Source organism: Gallinula chloropus (genome assembly GCF_964237585.1).
Source record: "Gallinula chloropus genome assembly, chromosome: 2".
NCBI classification, from domain to species: domain Eukaryota; kingdom Metazoa; phylum Chordata; class Aves; order Gruiformes; family Rallidae; genus Gallinula; species Gallinula chloropus.
In genome coordinates this window covers 158,242,983-158,259,983 of record NC_140086.1, presented here as the reverse complement: position 1 = coordinate 158,259,983, position 17,001 = coordinate 158,242,983, and the positions used below count along the sequence as shown (strand labels likewise).

At 50.7% G+C, this 17,001-nt stretch overlaps 2 protein-coding genes across 3 annotated transcripts in view; both read left to right on the top strand.

The window, feature by feature from the left end:
- The window catches only part of OXSR1 (oxidative stress responsive kinase 1), a gene marked incomplete at its 5' end in the record, with an annotated part of 103,999 nt that extends 97,850 nt beyond the window's left edge, over positions 1-6,149 (top strand). For both annotated transcript variants that reach the window (XM_084280147.1, XM_084280148.1), the window contains 3 exons: positions 321-389; positions 1,663-1,727; positions 3,490-6,149. In XM_084280147.1, coding sequence (XP_084136273.1) covers positions 321-389; positions 1,663-1,727; positions 3,490-3,564 — 209 coding nt within the window. In that variant the 3' untranslated portion in view covers positions 3,565-6,149. The remainder of the gene's footprint in view (positions 1-320; positions 390-1,662; positions 1,728-3,489) is intronic.
- A 2,319-nt stretch (positions 6,150-8,468) lies between these two features.
- On the top strand, positions 8,469-15,473 carry LOC311205619 (solute carrier family 22 member 13-like; the record flags this gene model as incomplete). Its single annotated transcript, XM_084280092.1, has 10 exons — positions 8,469-8,840; positions 9,894-9,997; positions 10,350-10,504; positions 11,722-11,890; positions 12,332-12,452; positions 13,071-13,165; positions 13,475-13,689; positions 14,166-14,274; positions 14,428-14,638; positions 15,163-15,473. 10 exons carry the CDS (start codon positions 8,469-8,471, stop codon positions 15,256-15,258), a joined length of 1,647 nt encoding a protein of 548 aa, XP_084136218.1. The 3' UTR covers positions 15,259-15,473.
- Between the last annotated feature and the right edge of the window lie 1,528 nt (positions 15,474-17,001).

Genomic DNA, 17,001 nt, shown 5'->3' with positions numbered 1-17,001 from the left:
GGTGTGGGAAGGTGGCTTTGGTGAAGGAGAAGTCTTGTGTTTGATGTTGATCAGTTGTACGTATGGAAACCCTGTATGAGTGTCTGGCTGCAGTACCTTCCAAAAGGCCTTGCCTTGTGGTTGGGCTTGGAGCACTGCTGTTGAGAAGACCCTTCTTGTAAAACTGTTCATGAATGTGGCCAAAGTTCATCCCTATGATGAATTCCAACTCAGGCAGCAGCACTTGTGAAACCTAACTCCCTTAGGTTTCTGTGTGATGCCTTCATGAGTTGGCCAATTTCTGTTCTGTGGTGACTGGCTCTTGGGTTTCTCCCCAACAGATACTGCTGACGGGGTGTCTCAAGAACTCATTTCGGCAGGTCTCGTTGATGGCAGAGATCTAGTAATAGGTAATTATGCTTTATTTCTCTGCTGTAACCATTTCAGTCCTTTTTTTTTCATGCTTAAAATGACACAATTACTGGGTGCTAGGAGAGGCTTCCATGGCCATGGTTCTCTAGCCCTGTTAATTACTGCTGTTAATTCTGGTGGCAGTTCTGTGCTGGTACATTTAGGCAACCCCCTGTCCACAAGAATATGATCCAGTTGGAAAGATGATGAAGCAGATATTCCTTGTAATGCAAAGTGAAGGCAAATTGATGCATCAGCTAAAGCTTCATCATCTGACGTAATGCATTCCCCAGCCACTGTGCAAGCCTGTATTACTGTCAGGTCCTGCACAGCAGAGGTCTGGGACTGGAATCAGCCAGGTTTTTTGTGTTTTAAGGAGGGTTCAGGAAGGAATTACGAAATGCACGTGCAGTAGGGCAGCAGCATGAGTGGTATGGCTGTGAACAGCTATCTCTAGCTCAATAAACGTGTCCTGCACAGCAGGTGGGACTCTTAAACTGTGAGCAAGCAAAACCGTCCTTTATGCGCAGGCTACGACACCTGAAAAGGCTGCGAGTGCAGCATTAACTGGCTTTCCAGGTGCAGTCTCCCCCTCTACTCTGCCCTTGTCAGGGACCACCTGGAGTATTCTGTCCATTTCTGGGCTCCCTGGTATAAAAAAGACAGGGATCTCCTGGAGACAGTCGAATGGAGGGCTAAAGAGATGATTACAGGACTGGAGGATCTCCCCTACAAGAAAAGGCTGAGTGAGCTGGGGCTGTTCAGCCCTGAGAAAAGAAGACTGGGAGGGGATATGATCAATGTTTATAAATATCTGAAGTGTGGGACACAGGGAGAAATGGCCAGTCTCTTCTCAGTGGTCTGTGGGGACAGGACAAGTTTCAGTGGCTTCAAGTTGGAGCACAGGAAGTTCTGCACCAATATGTGGAAGAACATTTTCCCAGTGAAGGTGACAGAGCCCTGGGACAGTCTGTCCAGGGGGTGTGGAGTCTCCTTCTCTGGAGATATTCAAGACCTATCTAGACACTGACCTGTGTGACCTGTCCTAGGGACCCTGCTTTGGCAGGGGGGTTGGACTCAATCTCTGGAAGTCCCTTCCAACCCCTGTGATTCTGTGATTTAAGTAGATTGAATCTAAATGAAGCCTAAACTGTTCTAGCATTTTAAAAAGTTCTAAGTTTGAGTAATGGAAAGAGCTCTAATGAGTTTGGGATGTTTTTCTCTAGCCTGTCCTAATATTTGCCCATTTTCTTTGTGTGTGTGTGATTTCAGTTGCAGCTAATTTGCAGAAAATTGTGGAAGAGCCCCAAGCAAACAGATCCGTCACTTTCAAACTGGTATTTATTCCTGTTCCCTAATTGAACAAGTTGTCACTTGCAAAGAGAAGGCGTTGCATATAGATGCTTGTGATGTCTACTGGAGGCATCTGATGTATGCACTCTTAAATCTTCCCTCCTTTCCAAAAGCTCCCTACTAGTAGGTAGGCAATGCTGCCTCCCCATTTGCATCCTCTGAGCAGCACCTGGGTTAACTAACTGTGTGAGATGATGTGTTAACAGAGACATTCCCTTACCCTGGCTACAAAGGTTATCAAAGTGTTATTAAAAAAAGGGTATTTTCTAGGCTTGGAAGGTACACTTGCCTGGAAAGGCAAGATAGCTGTCAGGCAGAGAAGGACATGGGGGTGTTGGGTGAGTGAAAACTGAGTATGAGCCAGCAGTGTGTCTGGATGACCAGGAAGGCCAATGGCATCCTGGCTTGTGTCAGAAATAGTGTGGCCAGTAGGTCTGGGGAGGTGACTGTGCCCCTGTACTGGGCACTGGTGAGGCTGCACCTCGAGTGCTGGGTCCAGTTCTGGGCTCCTCACCATCAGAAGGACATTGAGGTCCTGGAGTGTGTCCAGAGAAGGGCAACCAGGCTGGTCAAGGGGCTGGAGGGAAAATCCTATGAGGAGCAGCTGAGGGAGCTGGGGGTGTTCAGCCTGGAGAAGAGGAGGCTGAGGGGAGACCTTATCACCACCTACAGTGATCTGACAGGAGGGTGTAGAGAGGTGGACGATGGTCTCTTCAGCCAGGTGACAGGAGATGGGACAAGGGGAAATGGCCTCAAGCTGCAGCAGGGCAGGGTCAGAGCAGATGTTAGTAAGAAGTTCTTCACTGAAAGAGTTGTCAGGGCCTGGAACAGGTTGCCCAGGGAGGGGGCTGAGTCACCAACCCTGGATGTGTTTTTAAAAAGGGTAGATGAGATGCTCAGGGATCTGGTTTAGCACAGGGCAGGAACGGTTGGACTTGATGATCTTAAAGGCCTTTTCCAACCTTGTGATTCTGTGTGACTCTGTAATACTTCAGGGCAGGTAAGTTTGCTAAGAAATGCTGCAGACTCCTTTCTTGGAGGAGGAGGAGAATGGGGAAGGTCCAGATACTTTGTTTCTGAGTGGGAAAGGAAGGGAAGCAATAAAAGAAAAAAGAGTAGGGGGAGGAAAAGAAGAGAGTGGGAGCCTAGGAGAAGAGGAACAGCAGATGAATTCTTCAGAAGTGGTGAAACTGAGAGGTAATTAGAGTGGAAAAGCAAAGATGTAACCAGTTTATTGGCAGTGAAGCAGTAAATGCCGTGATTTTTGTCTCATTCTGTAAGGGTTTTTCAGTTGTTTTACCCCAGGTAGAGTGTGTAACCCAGGTCAGAGCCCACATTGGCAAAACGTCTGTCCCAGCCCTTCCTAGCTTCAAAAGAAAAGAAAATTGTGCTCAATTTTAGAATTTGGGTAGTGGCAGCTGGTGAATACAGTGCAGAGCTGGCCTGTGACTGCTCCCTCCCCAGCCTGCCTTCCCTGATACACCTTGTGAAATGTAGTATGGTATGTATGGCACTGGTACAGCGTGCCCAGAGAAGCTGTGGCTGCTCCTGGATCCCTGACAGGGTTCAAGTCCAGGTTGGATGGGGCTTTGTGCACCCTGGGCTGGTGGAGGGGGTGTCCCTGCCTGTGGCAGGGGGTGGGACTAGATTGGCTTTGAGGTCCCTTCCAACCCAAACCATTTGATGACTCTATGGGAGGGTAGAGCCTGTGTGTCACGATTTGGATCTCTGTTCCTTGTGTTTCAGGCATCTGGTGTCGAAGGCTCAGATATTCCTGATGATGGCAAACTTATAGGATTTGCACAGCTCAGCATCAGCTAAACAATGGTCCCAGGAGATGTTTCCCAACTGAGAACCCACGTGTGCATATTCGTAATGCTTCTGTTAGCCTAAAAACCACTACTGCCAAAGAATTGAACTACAGCCCCCTTCCTAGAAGCTTTAACATATTTTCCTTAATAGGATCACAAACCTTTCTGAAATTACCGGTGGCGTTTACACCTTTTGTAAACAACTCTCATGTTTTTGTATCTGTCATCTCAAACATGCAGACCCAACACATCATTGCCTGCATGTTCATTTTATTATTGCCTTACTTTAAAGAAAAATACTACTGAGTACGAAGCAGGGGGGGTTCCACTGCTCTGATGATTTTGCCTAAATGTTTGCTTACATGTGGTTTCATTTTTTTTTTTCACTTGCTATTTTTGCACAAGTTTTAATACCGAACGGATCTTTTTTTGTTGTTGTTGTTCTTTACCTGCTTCTCCTTCCATCTGAAACACCAATGTACATGTTGTTTGGGTCACCTGGAGTGCTGAGACATCTGCTTCTCTGCGGCTGGTTTGAATGCTTGCACCTGAGAAAGCAAGCCAAGTCTTAACCCACAGGAGGGAGAGCCTTCTTCCCTTGTGTTTTGTGTTTTTGAGAAGTTCCTTGACTTTGAGGTGTTAGAAGTCAGCTTCCCTTTGTAAACTGCCTTAATTTTATTTTTATTTTTTAACTCTCTTGGTTCTCTCCACATGAGTGCCAGGCGTGGCATGAGGGCTGAACCTTTTCATTTACACTCAACAGTCCTTCCACAGAACGTCTTTCATTCTGCATCGGAGGTGTAGTCTGTTCTTAAAAGCAGACCCATGAGGCGTTGCCGGCTGGGAAACTGGTCTTTCAGGTAGATGGTGGACAACTTAGCCCTGATCAGAGGGGAGAGGAGGTCCGTGGCGTTCAAGAGGCGCTTGAAACCCGCTCCTGAAACCCAGCCCGCGGTGCCCGGCTGCGCGACTCCTCCCGACGTGTCTCCCAGTCCCTCGGCAACTGGTCCCCGTGGAACCATCCCTGTCGTGTTTTACAGCAATAAAGAGGCGCCAGCGGGGTGGCAGCGCTGGGCGAGCGAGCGCCGGGCTGTGTCCCTCCTGCCCTCACCGCTTGGGTCGGCCGCCTCCTCGCCGGTCCCAGCCTGGGCGTTTGATCAGGATGTCACCCCCCAAGCCCGGCACCCCCACCTATCCAGCTTTCATTTTTCTCTGTGGTTGTTTTGAGTTTCTACAGGAATAATATAAATTATACTGGGAGTTTGATAAGAGACACTTGTAATGCAACATGTGAATAATAAATGGTGTTGATTCTTTTGGTTCCTGCTGGTTCACAGTTGGCCTTTGTAACCGCTATTGGCTCGGGAGTGTTTTCCACACAGAAATTGTCAGTCTGTAATTTACCACACAGATGGAAACGGGTTTTGTTCCCATCAGCCACAAACAATGCAGAAACAGAGTGTTAAAGCTGAACCACTGAGTTCAATTAGGACTTTTTCTTTTTCTTTTTTTTTTTTTATTATTTCCAAGTCTTTAGATGAACAATCTGTATTTATATATTGTTCTCTCTGAGCAGCTGTGGAAGCTTCCTGAATTGTGCATGTTCTTGTTATACCGCCCTTGTTGCTTTTAGCCTCTGGTTAGATGTTGGGTACGTCCCCATGGGCTATTTGCAGCCCCGTGGCTGGTGAGCATGAAGGGGAGGAAGAGGAGATGGAGGGTTTGGGAGCAAGAGCATCCCAGGGTGCTGAGGAGAATCTCTTGACAGCACAGGGAGCAGGGTACCCAGTACCAGGGAGTTGGTGGTGTCTGAATTTGGCCAAGTGTGTGGCACCTCTGGCGCTTTCTCCTGTTTGACACACAGCACTCCCAACGGCTGCACCCACTCAGCTTCCTGGCTTGTGAAGAGCAGGCTGGCATCTCAATTTTCATGTCACCCTGTGGTGGATAGGATGTGTTGGAAGCCCTTAGGATATGGAGACAAGGTAGTCTTGCTACAGTATTATTTTCCCTTCTGCCTGCATGCCATGGGGACCCCCTTGTTTATTTGTGTACTGGTGCTGAGAAAGGTAGGACTCGAACTGCTCAAACGGAACAATGCAGCATCTATTTATTGTTATCCCCACCTTCCCAAAGCCAGGATTTAGAGAGCTGGAGCCCAAGCTGACCGAAGGCTCCTTAACCCTTTAACAGAGAAAATACAGAAGAAACGGGTGGGTTTTGCTCTATAGATCTCCAGATGTTTTGGGTAGGGATCCAAAATATTTACTTGGGCTATTACAGTGCTAGACAACTGTCTTTTCTGATGTTGTTCCAGTAAGTGCCAATTCTGTTCATAATTGTTTTCCAGTGTCATTAAGAATTTGGTTTTTGTGCAAATTTCTGATCTGAACCTGGAAGCAGGTGGTAATTTCAAGTTAGTTCCTACTTTTAAGGACAATGCTCTGTTAATGAAAACGGATCCTCTTCACAACTTTGGTGTATTGTAGATTATAATGGAAGATGTAAAATATTCAGGCTTTTTTTTTTTTTCCTTTTTTGGACTTTGTATTTTACTGCATGTCTCTAATTTTTAATCAATAAAGAACAAATTGTCCATTGCCACGTTGTTCTGTGCGGGGTTTGCATGGCATTGGGTTGGATGGTGGTGGATCCTGGGGATGTGGTTTGAATGGGGGGGTCACAGTTTGAGGTGGTAGGAGGTTCAGCAGTGCCTGGGAAGATGCAGTGAGGAAGGGAAGGGGATGCTCTGCAGGAGGAATGGAGCCTGGCTGGCACTTGGAATTGTACCCTCAGTGCTGCTCTCCAGGTGAAGAGCTTGCTCCAGGCTCTGCTGCCCTGTGCAGCTGGGGATGAGCTTCCCCTGGCCAGGAACACTCGGTGTGACAGAGGCTGGTGTTGAAGTAAGGTGAGAAGTGTTTGGAGTGTGGACTGCACTCGTCCTTCCAACCTCCACGACACTTGTTCTTTCTGAATTTGAACAGAATGTGGCAGCAGATGTCATCCAGAGGTGCCTGTGAGGTTTCTCCCTTAGGTTTGCAGTGGGGCCAGGACTTGAAGAACATGCACTGATGGTGAAAGGTAGAGCCCCACGCATGTTCCTGTCTCATCCTGGCAGCTGGCAGTAGCTGGGCTGTTCCTCTCCACAAGCACCAGTATCCCTGTACCAGTGGTTGTGCTTTGGGCTGCGAGACCAAGGAGGTGCCTGAAGTCTTGTCCAAATGCACAGGTGAGAAGACTGGTGGCAGACTGGGAGAAACCTTCTTGCCATGAGATTAAAACCACTTCTGTGACCTGGCACTGAGCTGCTGCCATGGTTAAGGCAGTACGTTTGTCATGATGAATGATTCCCCCTCCTGTGGTCATCCACATCATTTAACATCATCATTTACCAGTAACCTTGGCCACAGCCTTTTAGTGTCCTTCTAATATCATCAGAGAAGTGCCTGGTTGCAGGTGAGCTACCTCCCTCCCTCTTGGAAAGCTAACCCTCTGAGGCACTGTGCTGGAGAAACGTTGTAGAGTTTTCTTGCATGTCCTTCAATTCTTGCCCATCTTACATGAAGGAAGGAGGTTCTCAGAAATGAAGGGAAATGTTAACCAAGAAATTAAAAAGACCCTTGGTATTTCACACTGGAGGTGCTGCTGAAAGCTACTCCCTAATACACGGCTTCTGTTCCCACAGTGACCTGTTCAAACTGACAGCTTTGCTGGTGTGATCTACCCAGAGCTTTGTGAGGTCTTGGTTGAGGGAGGTCATGGTGTCCCCATTAAGAGAAGCAGAAAGGGTTTTCCTGCTCAGAGGGTGGCAAAGGAGGTTTCTCTAGAGCTTTGGGGACTGTCCAGGGCAAGATGTCTTTTGGGAGGGGATGGGGTGATCCAGTTCAGCCATGATCCCTGGGCCTTTTGGCTGGGATGCATCCCTCTGATGTGGCTTAAAAACACACATGCTCTTAGAAACAGCCCCCCAAAACAGCAACAAGAAGTGGTGGGTTTGGTTGGTGGCACTTTCTAAGCTGCCTCTTCTGTTCCCTTTCCTTGGGGCACTTGGGTTTACTTCGCCTTTCTCTGACTTTTGGTTTCCCTTAAGGTGTTCCTCTTCACTTGTAGACCCAGAAAACTTGATGTTAGGTGGATGAAGATGAAGGCGTGGGATGGTGGGGTTGTCCTGGGTCACTGAATCTCATCCCCTGCATCTAAGCCACCTTCTTTGCAGTCTTGCCAATATTGGCAAACCCCGCTGAAAAAGCCCCAGAGAATTGTATCTGAGCTGAGATTTACCAAACCTGCCCCAAGCAGCTTTGCCTTGTGTCAGATTTCTCCCATCCCTACATGCCTTCCCTGCCTGTAGCCTCCGCCAGCCTGCGGGGTGGCCCGGGAACGATGGGCACACATGGCTTGATACTCATTGCACAGGGAAGCTGCAAAGATGAAGGAAACAGAGTCTTCTGTCACCTGGAACCTCAGCCAGCTGCCCACCCTTCCTCATCTCTGGCTCTGCCTATCCATCAGCATCACTCCCTTTGTTCCCTGGACTTCTCCCACCACGCTGGGCTGTCTCAGCCCCCCTGAACTTTGCTTGCCAAAGTGGAACTGCTGGGGACTGTCTCAGCAGTTGCTTTGGAGAAGTCTCTTTCCTCCCATCCATCATCTGCCACTGGCAGAGGGGTGATCCAGGTTGTCCCAAACAGGGGTCCTTCAGCTCCAGCCAGCGCCGTATGTGAGCGAGTGGCACGGGGACGATTAATATATTACATGGTCTATTTAGGTAAAACATCAGGCGTTAAGTGTGTCATGACTTTACATGTTTGTGGTGGCTGCTGACAACTGCAGAGCTTATCTTAGGTTTAAACATTAATTCCAGCCCCCTGGAAGGTCTATCCCAGCACTGTCCTGTTTCAGATACTGCTGCCAATGTCAGGCGTCGGAGAGATCCTGAAAGCGGGTGGTGATTTTGGGACCTTTCAGAAATGGCTGGTGCTGCTCACCATGTTTCCCTGCCTCAGTGTGGCTTTCCACCAGTTCTGCCAACTCTTCATGGTTGTGGACGTGCCCCATCACTGTGACACCAGCTGGATCCGCGCTGTCGGCCCCAACCTGACAGAGGAAGAGCAGCTGAACCTCACCCTGCCCCGGGACGCGGACGGGGAGTATGAGCAGTGCTCCATGTACTCGCCGGTGGACTGGGACCTCGCCTCCATCGTGGCGTACGGCCTGAACGCCACGGAGAAGTGCAGCAGGGGCTGGGTGTACCCCTCAGCACCACCACCGTCCCTGCTGACCGAGGTCTGTAGCCCCTTTTTTGACGTGCTGGGGATGTGGAAGGAGAGGGACACCTGCATGGCCACCTTGTGCTGGTGCCAGGCACTGTGTGTCTTGGGGAGCTTGGGTCTACCAGCCAGCCCCCAGGTGTGGTCCTTGGGGGGAGCTGTATGCAAGCAAGCTGCAGTATAGACACCAGCAAGGCCACAGGCAGAGCCAACGGAGAGGTTAGTCACTCCTGGTGGGACCCTTTGGGTCTCCCTGCCACAGCTGCCCCTCTGCAGACAGCAGGTAACCTGCCAACTTGTCCCTGTGCACAGCTTTGTGCTTCAGACACCCGGCCAGGGGAAGGAAGCAGGGCTTCTGCCCCCTTTGCATGGTGGGGAGCTGTCAGGGCAAGAGGTTGTGGGGTTTCTGCCCCAGGGTCTCAGTGTGCAGGCAGCCAGAGTCCCTCAGTGCTCTTTGCTCTGCATGGAGGTACCAGGTTTGATGAGGGCAGGAGGGCTTGCAAAGCTCACCAGGAGCTTGAGCAGTACCAACAGTGCTGTAGTGAGCAGTGCTAGACTTCTTCCAGGGCTTCCTCACCTCTCTGTCTTTCCCACACCTTCTCTTCCCTACGTGACGCTGTACAGATGCTGTCTGGGTGCTGGTGTTGCAGGACATCTCTGTAACAGAAGCTGCTTGGCCCAGGAATTAGCTTTGCACTCATCCTTTTTTCCCTAGGAAAAGGAAAAGCAGTCTTGAGGGAAGCAACCTGCTGGGGCTTCTGTCCCACTTGAAGCAAAGCTTCCCAACCAGGAGGCTTCCCTGAGGTGCCTGGGCTGGAGATGAGTCCTGCAGGCCCCAGTATTCAGGAGAGGGGCATCACTGAGTGCTCCATAGGCCTGTCCCACCGCTCGTGTCCTGTGTGCACACTGCTGAGGCTCACATCCTTGGGTGGGATCTCTGCTCCCAGGGGCTGCAGCAAGACCTCACGCACCTCTCTTCTGGGTTTACCATGGACCAGAAGATCCAGCCACCCTCAGAAAGCACCTGGGGTCTGCTGAGAGCAGAAGCATCTGTGTTTTCTTCCTCCAGTTTGACCTGGTATGTGACAGGAAGGACCTGAACGACATCTCCCAGTCCATCTACATGTTGGGGCTGTTCCTTGGAGCCATGATCTTTGGGCCACTAAGTGACAGGTGAGGGGGCACAGCCGCCCTTCCAGGGCTGGTGCAAAGCTGGCAGTGTGCAGAGCAGCACGCTGCTCCCAGCCTGGCTGGGCTCTGCACCCAGCTCATTTTGTCACCACTCCTGGCTAACAGGGACCCTGACCAAAGTCCTCAGGTCCTGTGGGGACACAGCCACACAGAGGGTGGAAGGGAGAAGGGCAGGGCGTGTGTGCAGGGTGCTTCACATGGCAACCCAGACTCTAGTCTGAACCTTATCATCCTCAAGAGAGGGTGATACAATCACTGTGTAACCTGCTGGGTCTTCCCCATCTCCAGGGGGGTCTCTCCAGATCCTGACTGTGTCTTCCCTCTTTCTTCCCAGGATCGGCCGCCGGCCAGTCATTCTGATCTCCATCTTCCTCCAAGGCTTGTTTGGTGTAGGAATTGCCTTTGTGCCCCATTTCTATGTGTACATGGCCTTCAGATGTGTCGTGGGGGCTTCGGTGACAGGGATCACTATGACACTACTGGCCTTGGGTGAGTAGGATGCCCGTGCCCTGAGGCAGAGAGCTGTTGCTTCTTGAGATGCAATAGGAAAGGTCTGTGAAGAAATAAAAACCATCAAGTAAGACTTGAGAAACACCTTGCTCTGTGCTGTCCTTGGGCAATTTGATATCTCCTCATCCTGAGTGAGAACAATGGGGAGCATCTCTCCCATGCCTGTGCTCAGAGGAGGTCAAGGGGAAAGCCTCCCAGCTCAGGAGGTCAGTGCTGGTAGAGAGGCCCATGGATTTGGGTGCCAGCTCTGCCAGTGAGGTGCTCTGTGGATGCTGGGAGCAAAGAGGTGATGAGTTTTGGAAAGCAGCATAGGGGGTCCTGATTGAGAGTGGGATGGCCATGAACCAGCAATGTGGCTAAGAAGACCAATGACATCCTGGGGTGTGTTAGAAGGGAGGTGGTTGGTAGGTCAAGAGAGGTCCTTCTGCCCCTCTACTCTGCCCTGGTGAGAACACACCTGGAATATTTGGTCCAGTTCTGGGTCCCTCAGTTCAAGGAGGACACAGAACTGCTTGAAAAAGCCCAGTGCAGGGCCACCAGGATGATGAAGGGAGTGGAACACCTTTCCTATGAGGAGAGGCTGAGGGAGCTGGACTTCTTTAGCTTGGAGAAGAGGAGACTGAGGGGTGACCTCATTAATATTTATAAATATGTAAAGGGCAAGAGCCAGGAGGATGGAGCCAGGCTCTTCTCAGTGATGTCCAGCGACAGGACAAGGGGCCACGGGTACAAGCTGGAGCAGAGGAAGTTCCATGTGAATGTAAGGAAAAGCTTTCTCACTGTGAGGGTGGCAGAGCCCTGGGACAGGCTGCCCAGAGAGGTTGTAGAGTCTCCTTCTCTGGAGACATTCAAACCCCACTTGGATGTATTCCTGTGTGATTTAGTCTGGGTGATCCTGCTCTGGCAGGGGGTTGGACTGGATGATCTTTCAAGGTCCCTTCCAACTCCTGACATTCTGTGACTCTGTGATTCTGTGATTTATCTGAGTTTTGCATCCTCTTGCAGAGGACCAGGACAACAAGTAAAGGTGCAGATCATCAAATACTGCTGATTTGCATGTGTGACTGATGCCAGAGCTCTGACTGGCAACCTCCTCTCCTTATCTCCAGGACAGCTCTTCTCCAGCAGAAAAACCCTGTTTGCACCAGGGGAAACCAATTCTGTGGATGATTCTGAACCTTTTTTCCTCTCCTCAGGTACAGAATGGGTTGGTGTCTCCTCCAGGCCAAAGGCAGTGCTTATCTCCCACTGCTATTTTGCCATTGGGCAGATGGTCTTGGCTGGGTTGAGTTATGGGATTCGCAACTGGAGGCTGCTGGAGATTGCAGGATCCACTCCCATATTTGCGTTTTTCTTATTCAGCTGGTAAGTGGGATGTGGGCAGAGCTCCTTGAAGACCTGATGGAAGCAAGTGTGAGAAGTTGGGGTTGGAGCCGATGATCTCTTGAGGTCCCTTCCAACCCCTATGATTCTATGATTCTATGTGGCAGTGAAGGGGGCATCAGCTCAGGAGCAGGCTGGGTATTACCCATTGCAGTGCAGATGCTGCAGGAGCTTCTGCAGAAGCTCAGATCTCCCTGAGGCATGGAAACTCTGAGAGCAGCAGCTGCTTTGATTCAGATCCTCAAAGGTGGCCTTTCAGGCCTAAATGCAGGCCTGGAAAACCTGACCTGAGGAGGCATTCACACCCATCCATCACATGTGATGCCCATTGCTTGCTGGCTGTGGTTGAAGGGAGATGAGCTGTGTGTGGGGAGGAGACTCAGCAGGTCCCAGCAGCACCTCCTGGTTTCATCTCCTCAACAGGGTGCTACCAGAATCAGCTCGCTGGCTGGTCACAAAGGGCAGAATAGAAGAAGCCAAGGTGGCCCTGCAGAAGGCAGCATCCATCAACAAGCGCACCATCCCCCCAGAGCTCCTTGAGCAGGTACCTGTACTGGCACGGGGAGCTGCCTGTCCTCTTCAGAGGCTGTCCTCTGCCCTTGGCTTCCTAGCAGCCCTTAGGTGATGTTTATCAGATGTTTATCAGATGACCTCACCCAATAAAATTCTGATCATGCCCCCTGGGGCTGACTTGGGGCTGGACCACGGGCATTGAGCAGAGGCAAGGTCAGGGAAGAGCTGCAGCTTCTGCTGAGGCTCAGCCTGGTGCTTTCTGGAGCCAACCCTGGGATATGGAAAGGACTCAGCTGCTCCCCTGGCTTTCCTTCAGTCAGCTCTGCAGGAGTGTTGAGAGCAGGGTCTGGCTTTACTCTGGTTTCCCATGTGTAAGTGCCCAAAGTGGGGGTTACCTCTCTGCACACCCTGATGTCCCTACCCTGGGGAATCCTTCTTCCTGAGGAACCTCTTAGTCACCAAAGCAGTGTGTTGGGCACCCAGAGCTCCAACACAGGAGCCCAGCCCCTGGGGGCTGCCTTCCCTCCCAGAGCTGTTTGGGATCACCAGCCTGTCCCACTGAGGCCCCTCCTTTGACTGCAGCTGGAGAAGGAGCTGCTTGAGGTTTGGCTTGTTGCCTGTTTTGACTGTGGCTTTCTGCATTTTGAAGCTGAAGCCTGAGGCACAGCCCAAGTCTGCAAGTTTCCTGGATCTCTTTCGGAAGCAGCACCTCCGGAAGGTGACTTTAATCATGTCCTGTGCCTGGTAAGACATCCTCTGGTCCCATCTTACCGAAACTCTATGCAAATAATGAAGGGATTGGTGGTTTGGTCCTAATTTTATATTCACTTCATGGGGTTTGTTGTTATTTAGGGATATTTCTGTTCCTGGCTCTTCAGGATGCTCTGAGGCTTGTGGGAAAGATTAGAGCTCTTCCACCTTTGGTTGTGCTGTGTCATTCACCTGGTTTTATGTCCCCTTGGAAATGCTGTGGCTTGATCATAATGTCATTGGAGATCAATATTGTATTTGCTCCTGGCCAATAGCTATGCTCAGTGCCACCCTGGCTTTCAGGTTTGTGAACAGCCTTGTCTACTATGGGCTGAGCCTGAACGTGACAAATTTTGGCCTGGACATCTACCTGACCCAGCTTGCCTTTGGAGCAGTGGAAATCCCAGCCCGTGTTGGTTGTATCTTCACGCTGCAGTGGTTCGGGAGGAAGAAAACCCAGGGTGTTCTCCTGATGCTGAGTGGCCTGGTGTGTCTGATCATCACTGGCATCCCTGAAGGTGAGCCACCTCTTCCCATCCTGAGGACAACCTCTGGGACAAGGAGGCTACAGAGCTAATCAGCCCTTCCCTTGGTGGTGCAGATCCTGTTCTCCACACCAGGTTGGCTCACATCTCTCAGGGACTGAGCTGATCCTGGTGCTATGGCCACATAGTCATCTCCCCAAGGTCCAGTCTGATCAGAAAACCTTTGCCTTCTGATCTCGATAGGGGAGGGGAGAGCTGAGACTGGTAGGCCAACTATTAGCAGAGTTGTCCTCTAGGAAAATTAATGCATGAGGATGTGAGATGATGGATGCAAAGTGTGCTAAAGGTGGCCCCCAGGCCAGAGCTGCTCCTCACTCCATGCTCAGGCACTGTTCAGAGGTGATGGCTCCCTACAGGCAAAGCTGTCATCATACATCCCCAGCCTCCATGCCCGAGCACTGCTGGGCCCTTCATTGTCCCTCAACACCAATCTCTCCTCTTCCCCTCAGACCAGCCTGTGGCAACCACTGTCCTGGCCATCATTGGCAAGTTTACAGCCTCGGCCTCCTTCTCCACCTCTTACGTCTACGCCGCAGAGCTCTTCCCCACGGTCGTCAGGTGAGGTCTCCCCACATTTGGGCTTCCATCTGCCATGGCTGGTGGCAGTGACGGGCCAAGAGCCTGGTTGTCCCCATGGCTACACTTGGTCCCACAGTAGCCCAGGGGACGCTGAGCCCTGCCCACACTTCCAACCACCTCTCTCTTCCCCAGGCAGACGGGAGTGGGGCTGTGCTCCATGGCAGCGCGGGTGGCAGGGATCATGGCCCCGCTGATCCGCCTCCTGGGCCAGTACCACCGGGCCATCCCCATGGCCATCTATGGGAGTGCCCCTGTGGTGGGGGGGCTGCTCTGCTTCCTGCTGCCCGAGACCCGTGGCACCGACCTGGTGGATGACATGGGGTCCAGCCACCCCCCAGCAGAGGTGGGTGCCTGACAGTGCCTCTGTTGCCTCCTGGACACAGGACCACCAGACCCCCTTGGCAGGGAATGGGCGTGCCAGCACTGTGGGAGGCTGTCAGCATTGCATGGGTTGGGGGTGTCTCTGAGGGCTTATGGTGATGGGAAGCAGGTAATGGGACTGCCCAAATGTGGAGGGAGGGAACAAGACCCATAACCCTGTCAGTGGTGGTCATCCCTTTGCTCCTGTCCTTGGAATGGAAGGACTTCAGGAGCAGCCAGAGCTTCACTTTATTCCATGTGCCCTCCCTCAGAAAGGGCTGATGCTTTGTAGCCATGTCCTTTGGCTCCAGATCCTGTTCCCCATGGGACCAGGTGGAATTACACCCCGATACTTCTGTCCTCTTTCTGAGAGAAGTTGTCCACAGGGGCCCAGAGGGTGAGTGGTGACTGAGAAGCCAGGTTGCTAAAGGCTGCACATCTCAGAGGCGGCTTCCATCAGCTCATAACGGGTCTGCTTTGCTTTTAAACTCTTTTCTTTTCCATCAGGTCTGTGAAAATGCCAACAGCAGCTCTGAAAACGGGCACGTGAAAGGAAAAGATGGTGGTCAAGACAATGAGCACACAAAGACCACTCGCTTGTAGCAGGGCCTCAAGTGGCTGCAGCTAAAGGTGACCTTGTGTTGTGCTGGCACTGGGGCCAGGCAGGACCTCCATTTACCCCACTCCACCACCCCTCAAGCTGTCACAGTCAATCCTTGCTCTTCCTTTTCTGTTTTGCCTTCCTGTATCTCCCTCTATAGCTTCTCTTCAGGCACTGCATCCTGGCTCTGGCCAACAGTGCTGTCGATAAGGAAAACCTGATGCTTCTTTTTTTTAAGGGAAGAAAGAAATAAATCAGAAACTAGGATGCAGGCAACGTTTTCTCTCCTTTTCTCCTATCCCATCTCCAGGAATGTGAGACTGTAAACTTTGTCCAAGTGAGACACCTGGTAGGGCATCGAATAGACTTGCAGTGAAGCACTGTGCTTGCTGAAGAGAAAGCCAGAGCAGATGCAGCACTGAAAACAACCTCACACTTGCAAGGAGGAGTGATTTCTCTAGACTGTCTAGCATGATCTTCTCACCCTCTTTTAAAAACACTTTTTTTATATATATATTTTTTTAATTTGAGATGCTCAGCTGACAAAAATAAAAAGATGTGATGGAAGAAGCAGCAAGCAGTGAGCAAGGGTGTCTAACAGGCAGCAGAATGTTCCAGCCTTCGTGCTGGTGGCTTTGAATTAAAACATGTCTCGATGCTTTGTGCACAGAGAATTGTGCTATCAGGCTGTGGTGTAGGACCACACTGATGTGTCTGCTCCAGGAAACTGAGACACGTTGTAGCAGCTGGTCCCTTAGAGGAGAGTGCAAATCTTTCTGGGAACTATCAGGTCTTTTCTGCTCTATTCCAGCCTATCCCTCCTGTCCATTTCTGTCTTTAAATGGTTTAGGACCATTTTTGTCTTATAATACGAATTAAAAACATGTGGTACTTTTTATTCCTTTGCTTCCCCTCCTTTTATCTTCTGTCCCTCAAGATGACTTTGTTTTACCACTGGCTTGATACAGATGAAGCCCAGAAATGATACAGTGGTGGTGCTCCAGTTCTGCCTGTATACAACTCAAAGGCTATTTTCTGGTAGTGCCAAGAAAGCAGACTTTATTTCTTCTCCTTGTTGTCATGCCTGCACGTCTTCCATGGGTGGAAGAACCCCATGGATATGCACTTTGATGAAAACAGAGATTCAGATAAAACCAGTGACATGGGACAATGCCCAGAAGGAGGGAGCTGTCAGTGGTGCCATCTTCTCTCTGGCACTGCTTCTCAAGGATTTGCTGAGGGTAGAGGATCCCAGTCCTTTGCCAGAGGGTATTCTTTCCTTGGCAAAGGCTGGGGGCTGCCTCCTTTGGGGTTTTGTGGAAAATAAGGTACTGACAGTAAAGGCTGAGGGAAGAGTGTGGAGCAAAACACACAGTTGGTCAGCATGGCTCCTTTTGGGAACTCTGCTCTAAGACTCTGTTTCAGCTCACTTCAAAAATAAAGGTGTCTAAGCACATCTGCTCTACTTCTGCTTCCATCTCAGTCATGCCTCCAGCAGGCTGAAGATCCATTTCACCTGCTCTTCTCTACACCTGGTGAGCTTGAAGACCATTGGAGGGTGCACTGCTCCCTGAAGAGCACCTGAGCAGCTTGACTTATGATGCTTTACACAGCTCAACAGAATCACAGAACATTAGGAACTGGAAAGGACCTTGAAAGATCATCTAGTCTGTTTCCCCTGCCAGAACAGGGTCAGCCAGACTAAATCACACAGGGACACATCCAGGCAGGGTTTGAATATCTCC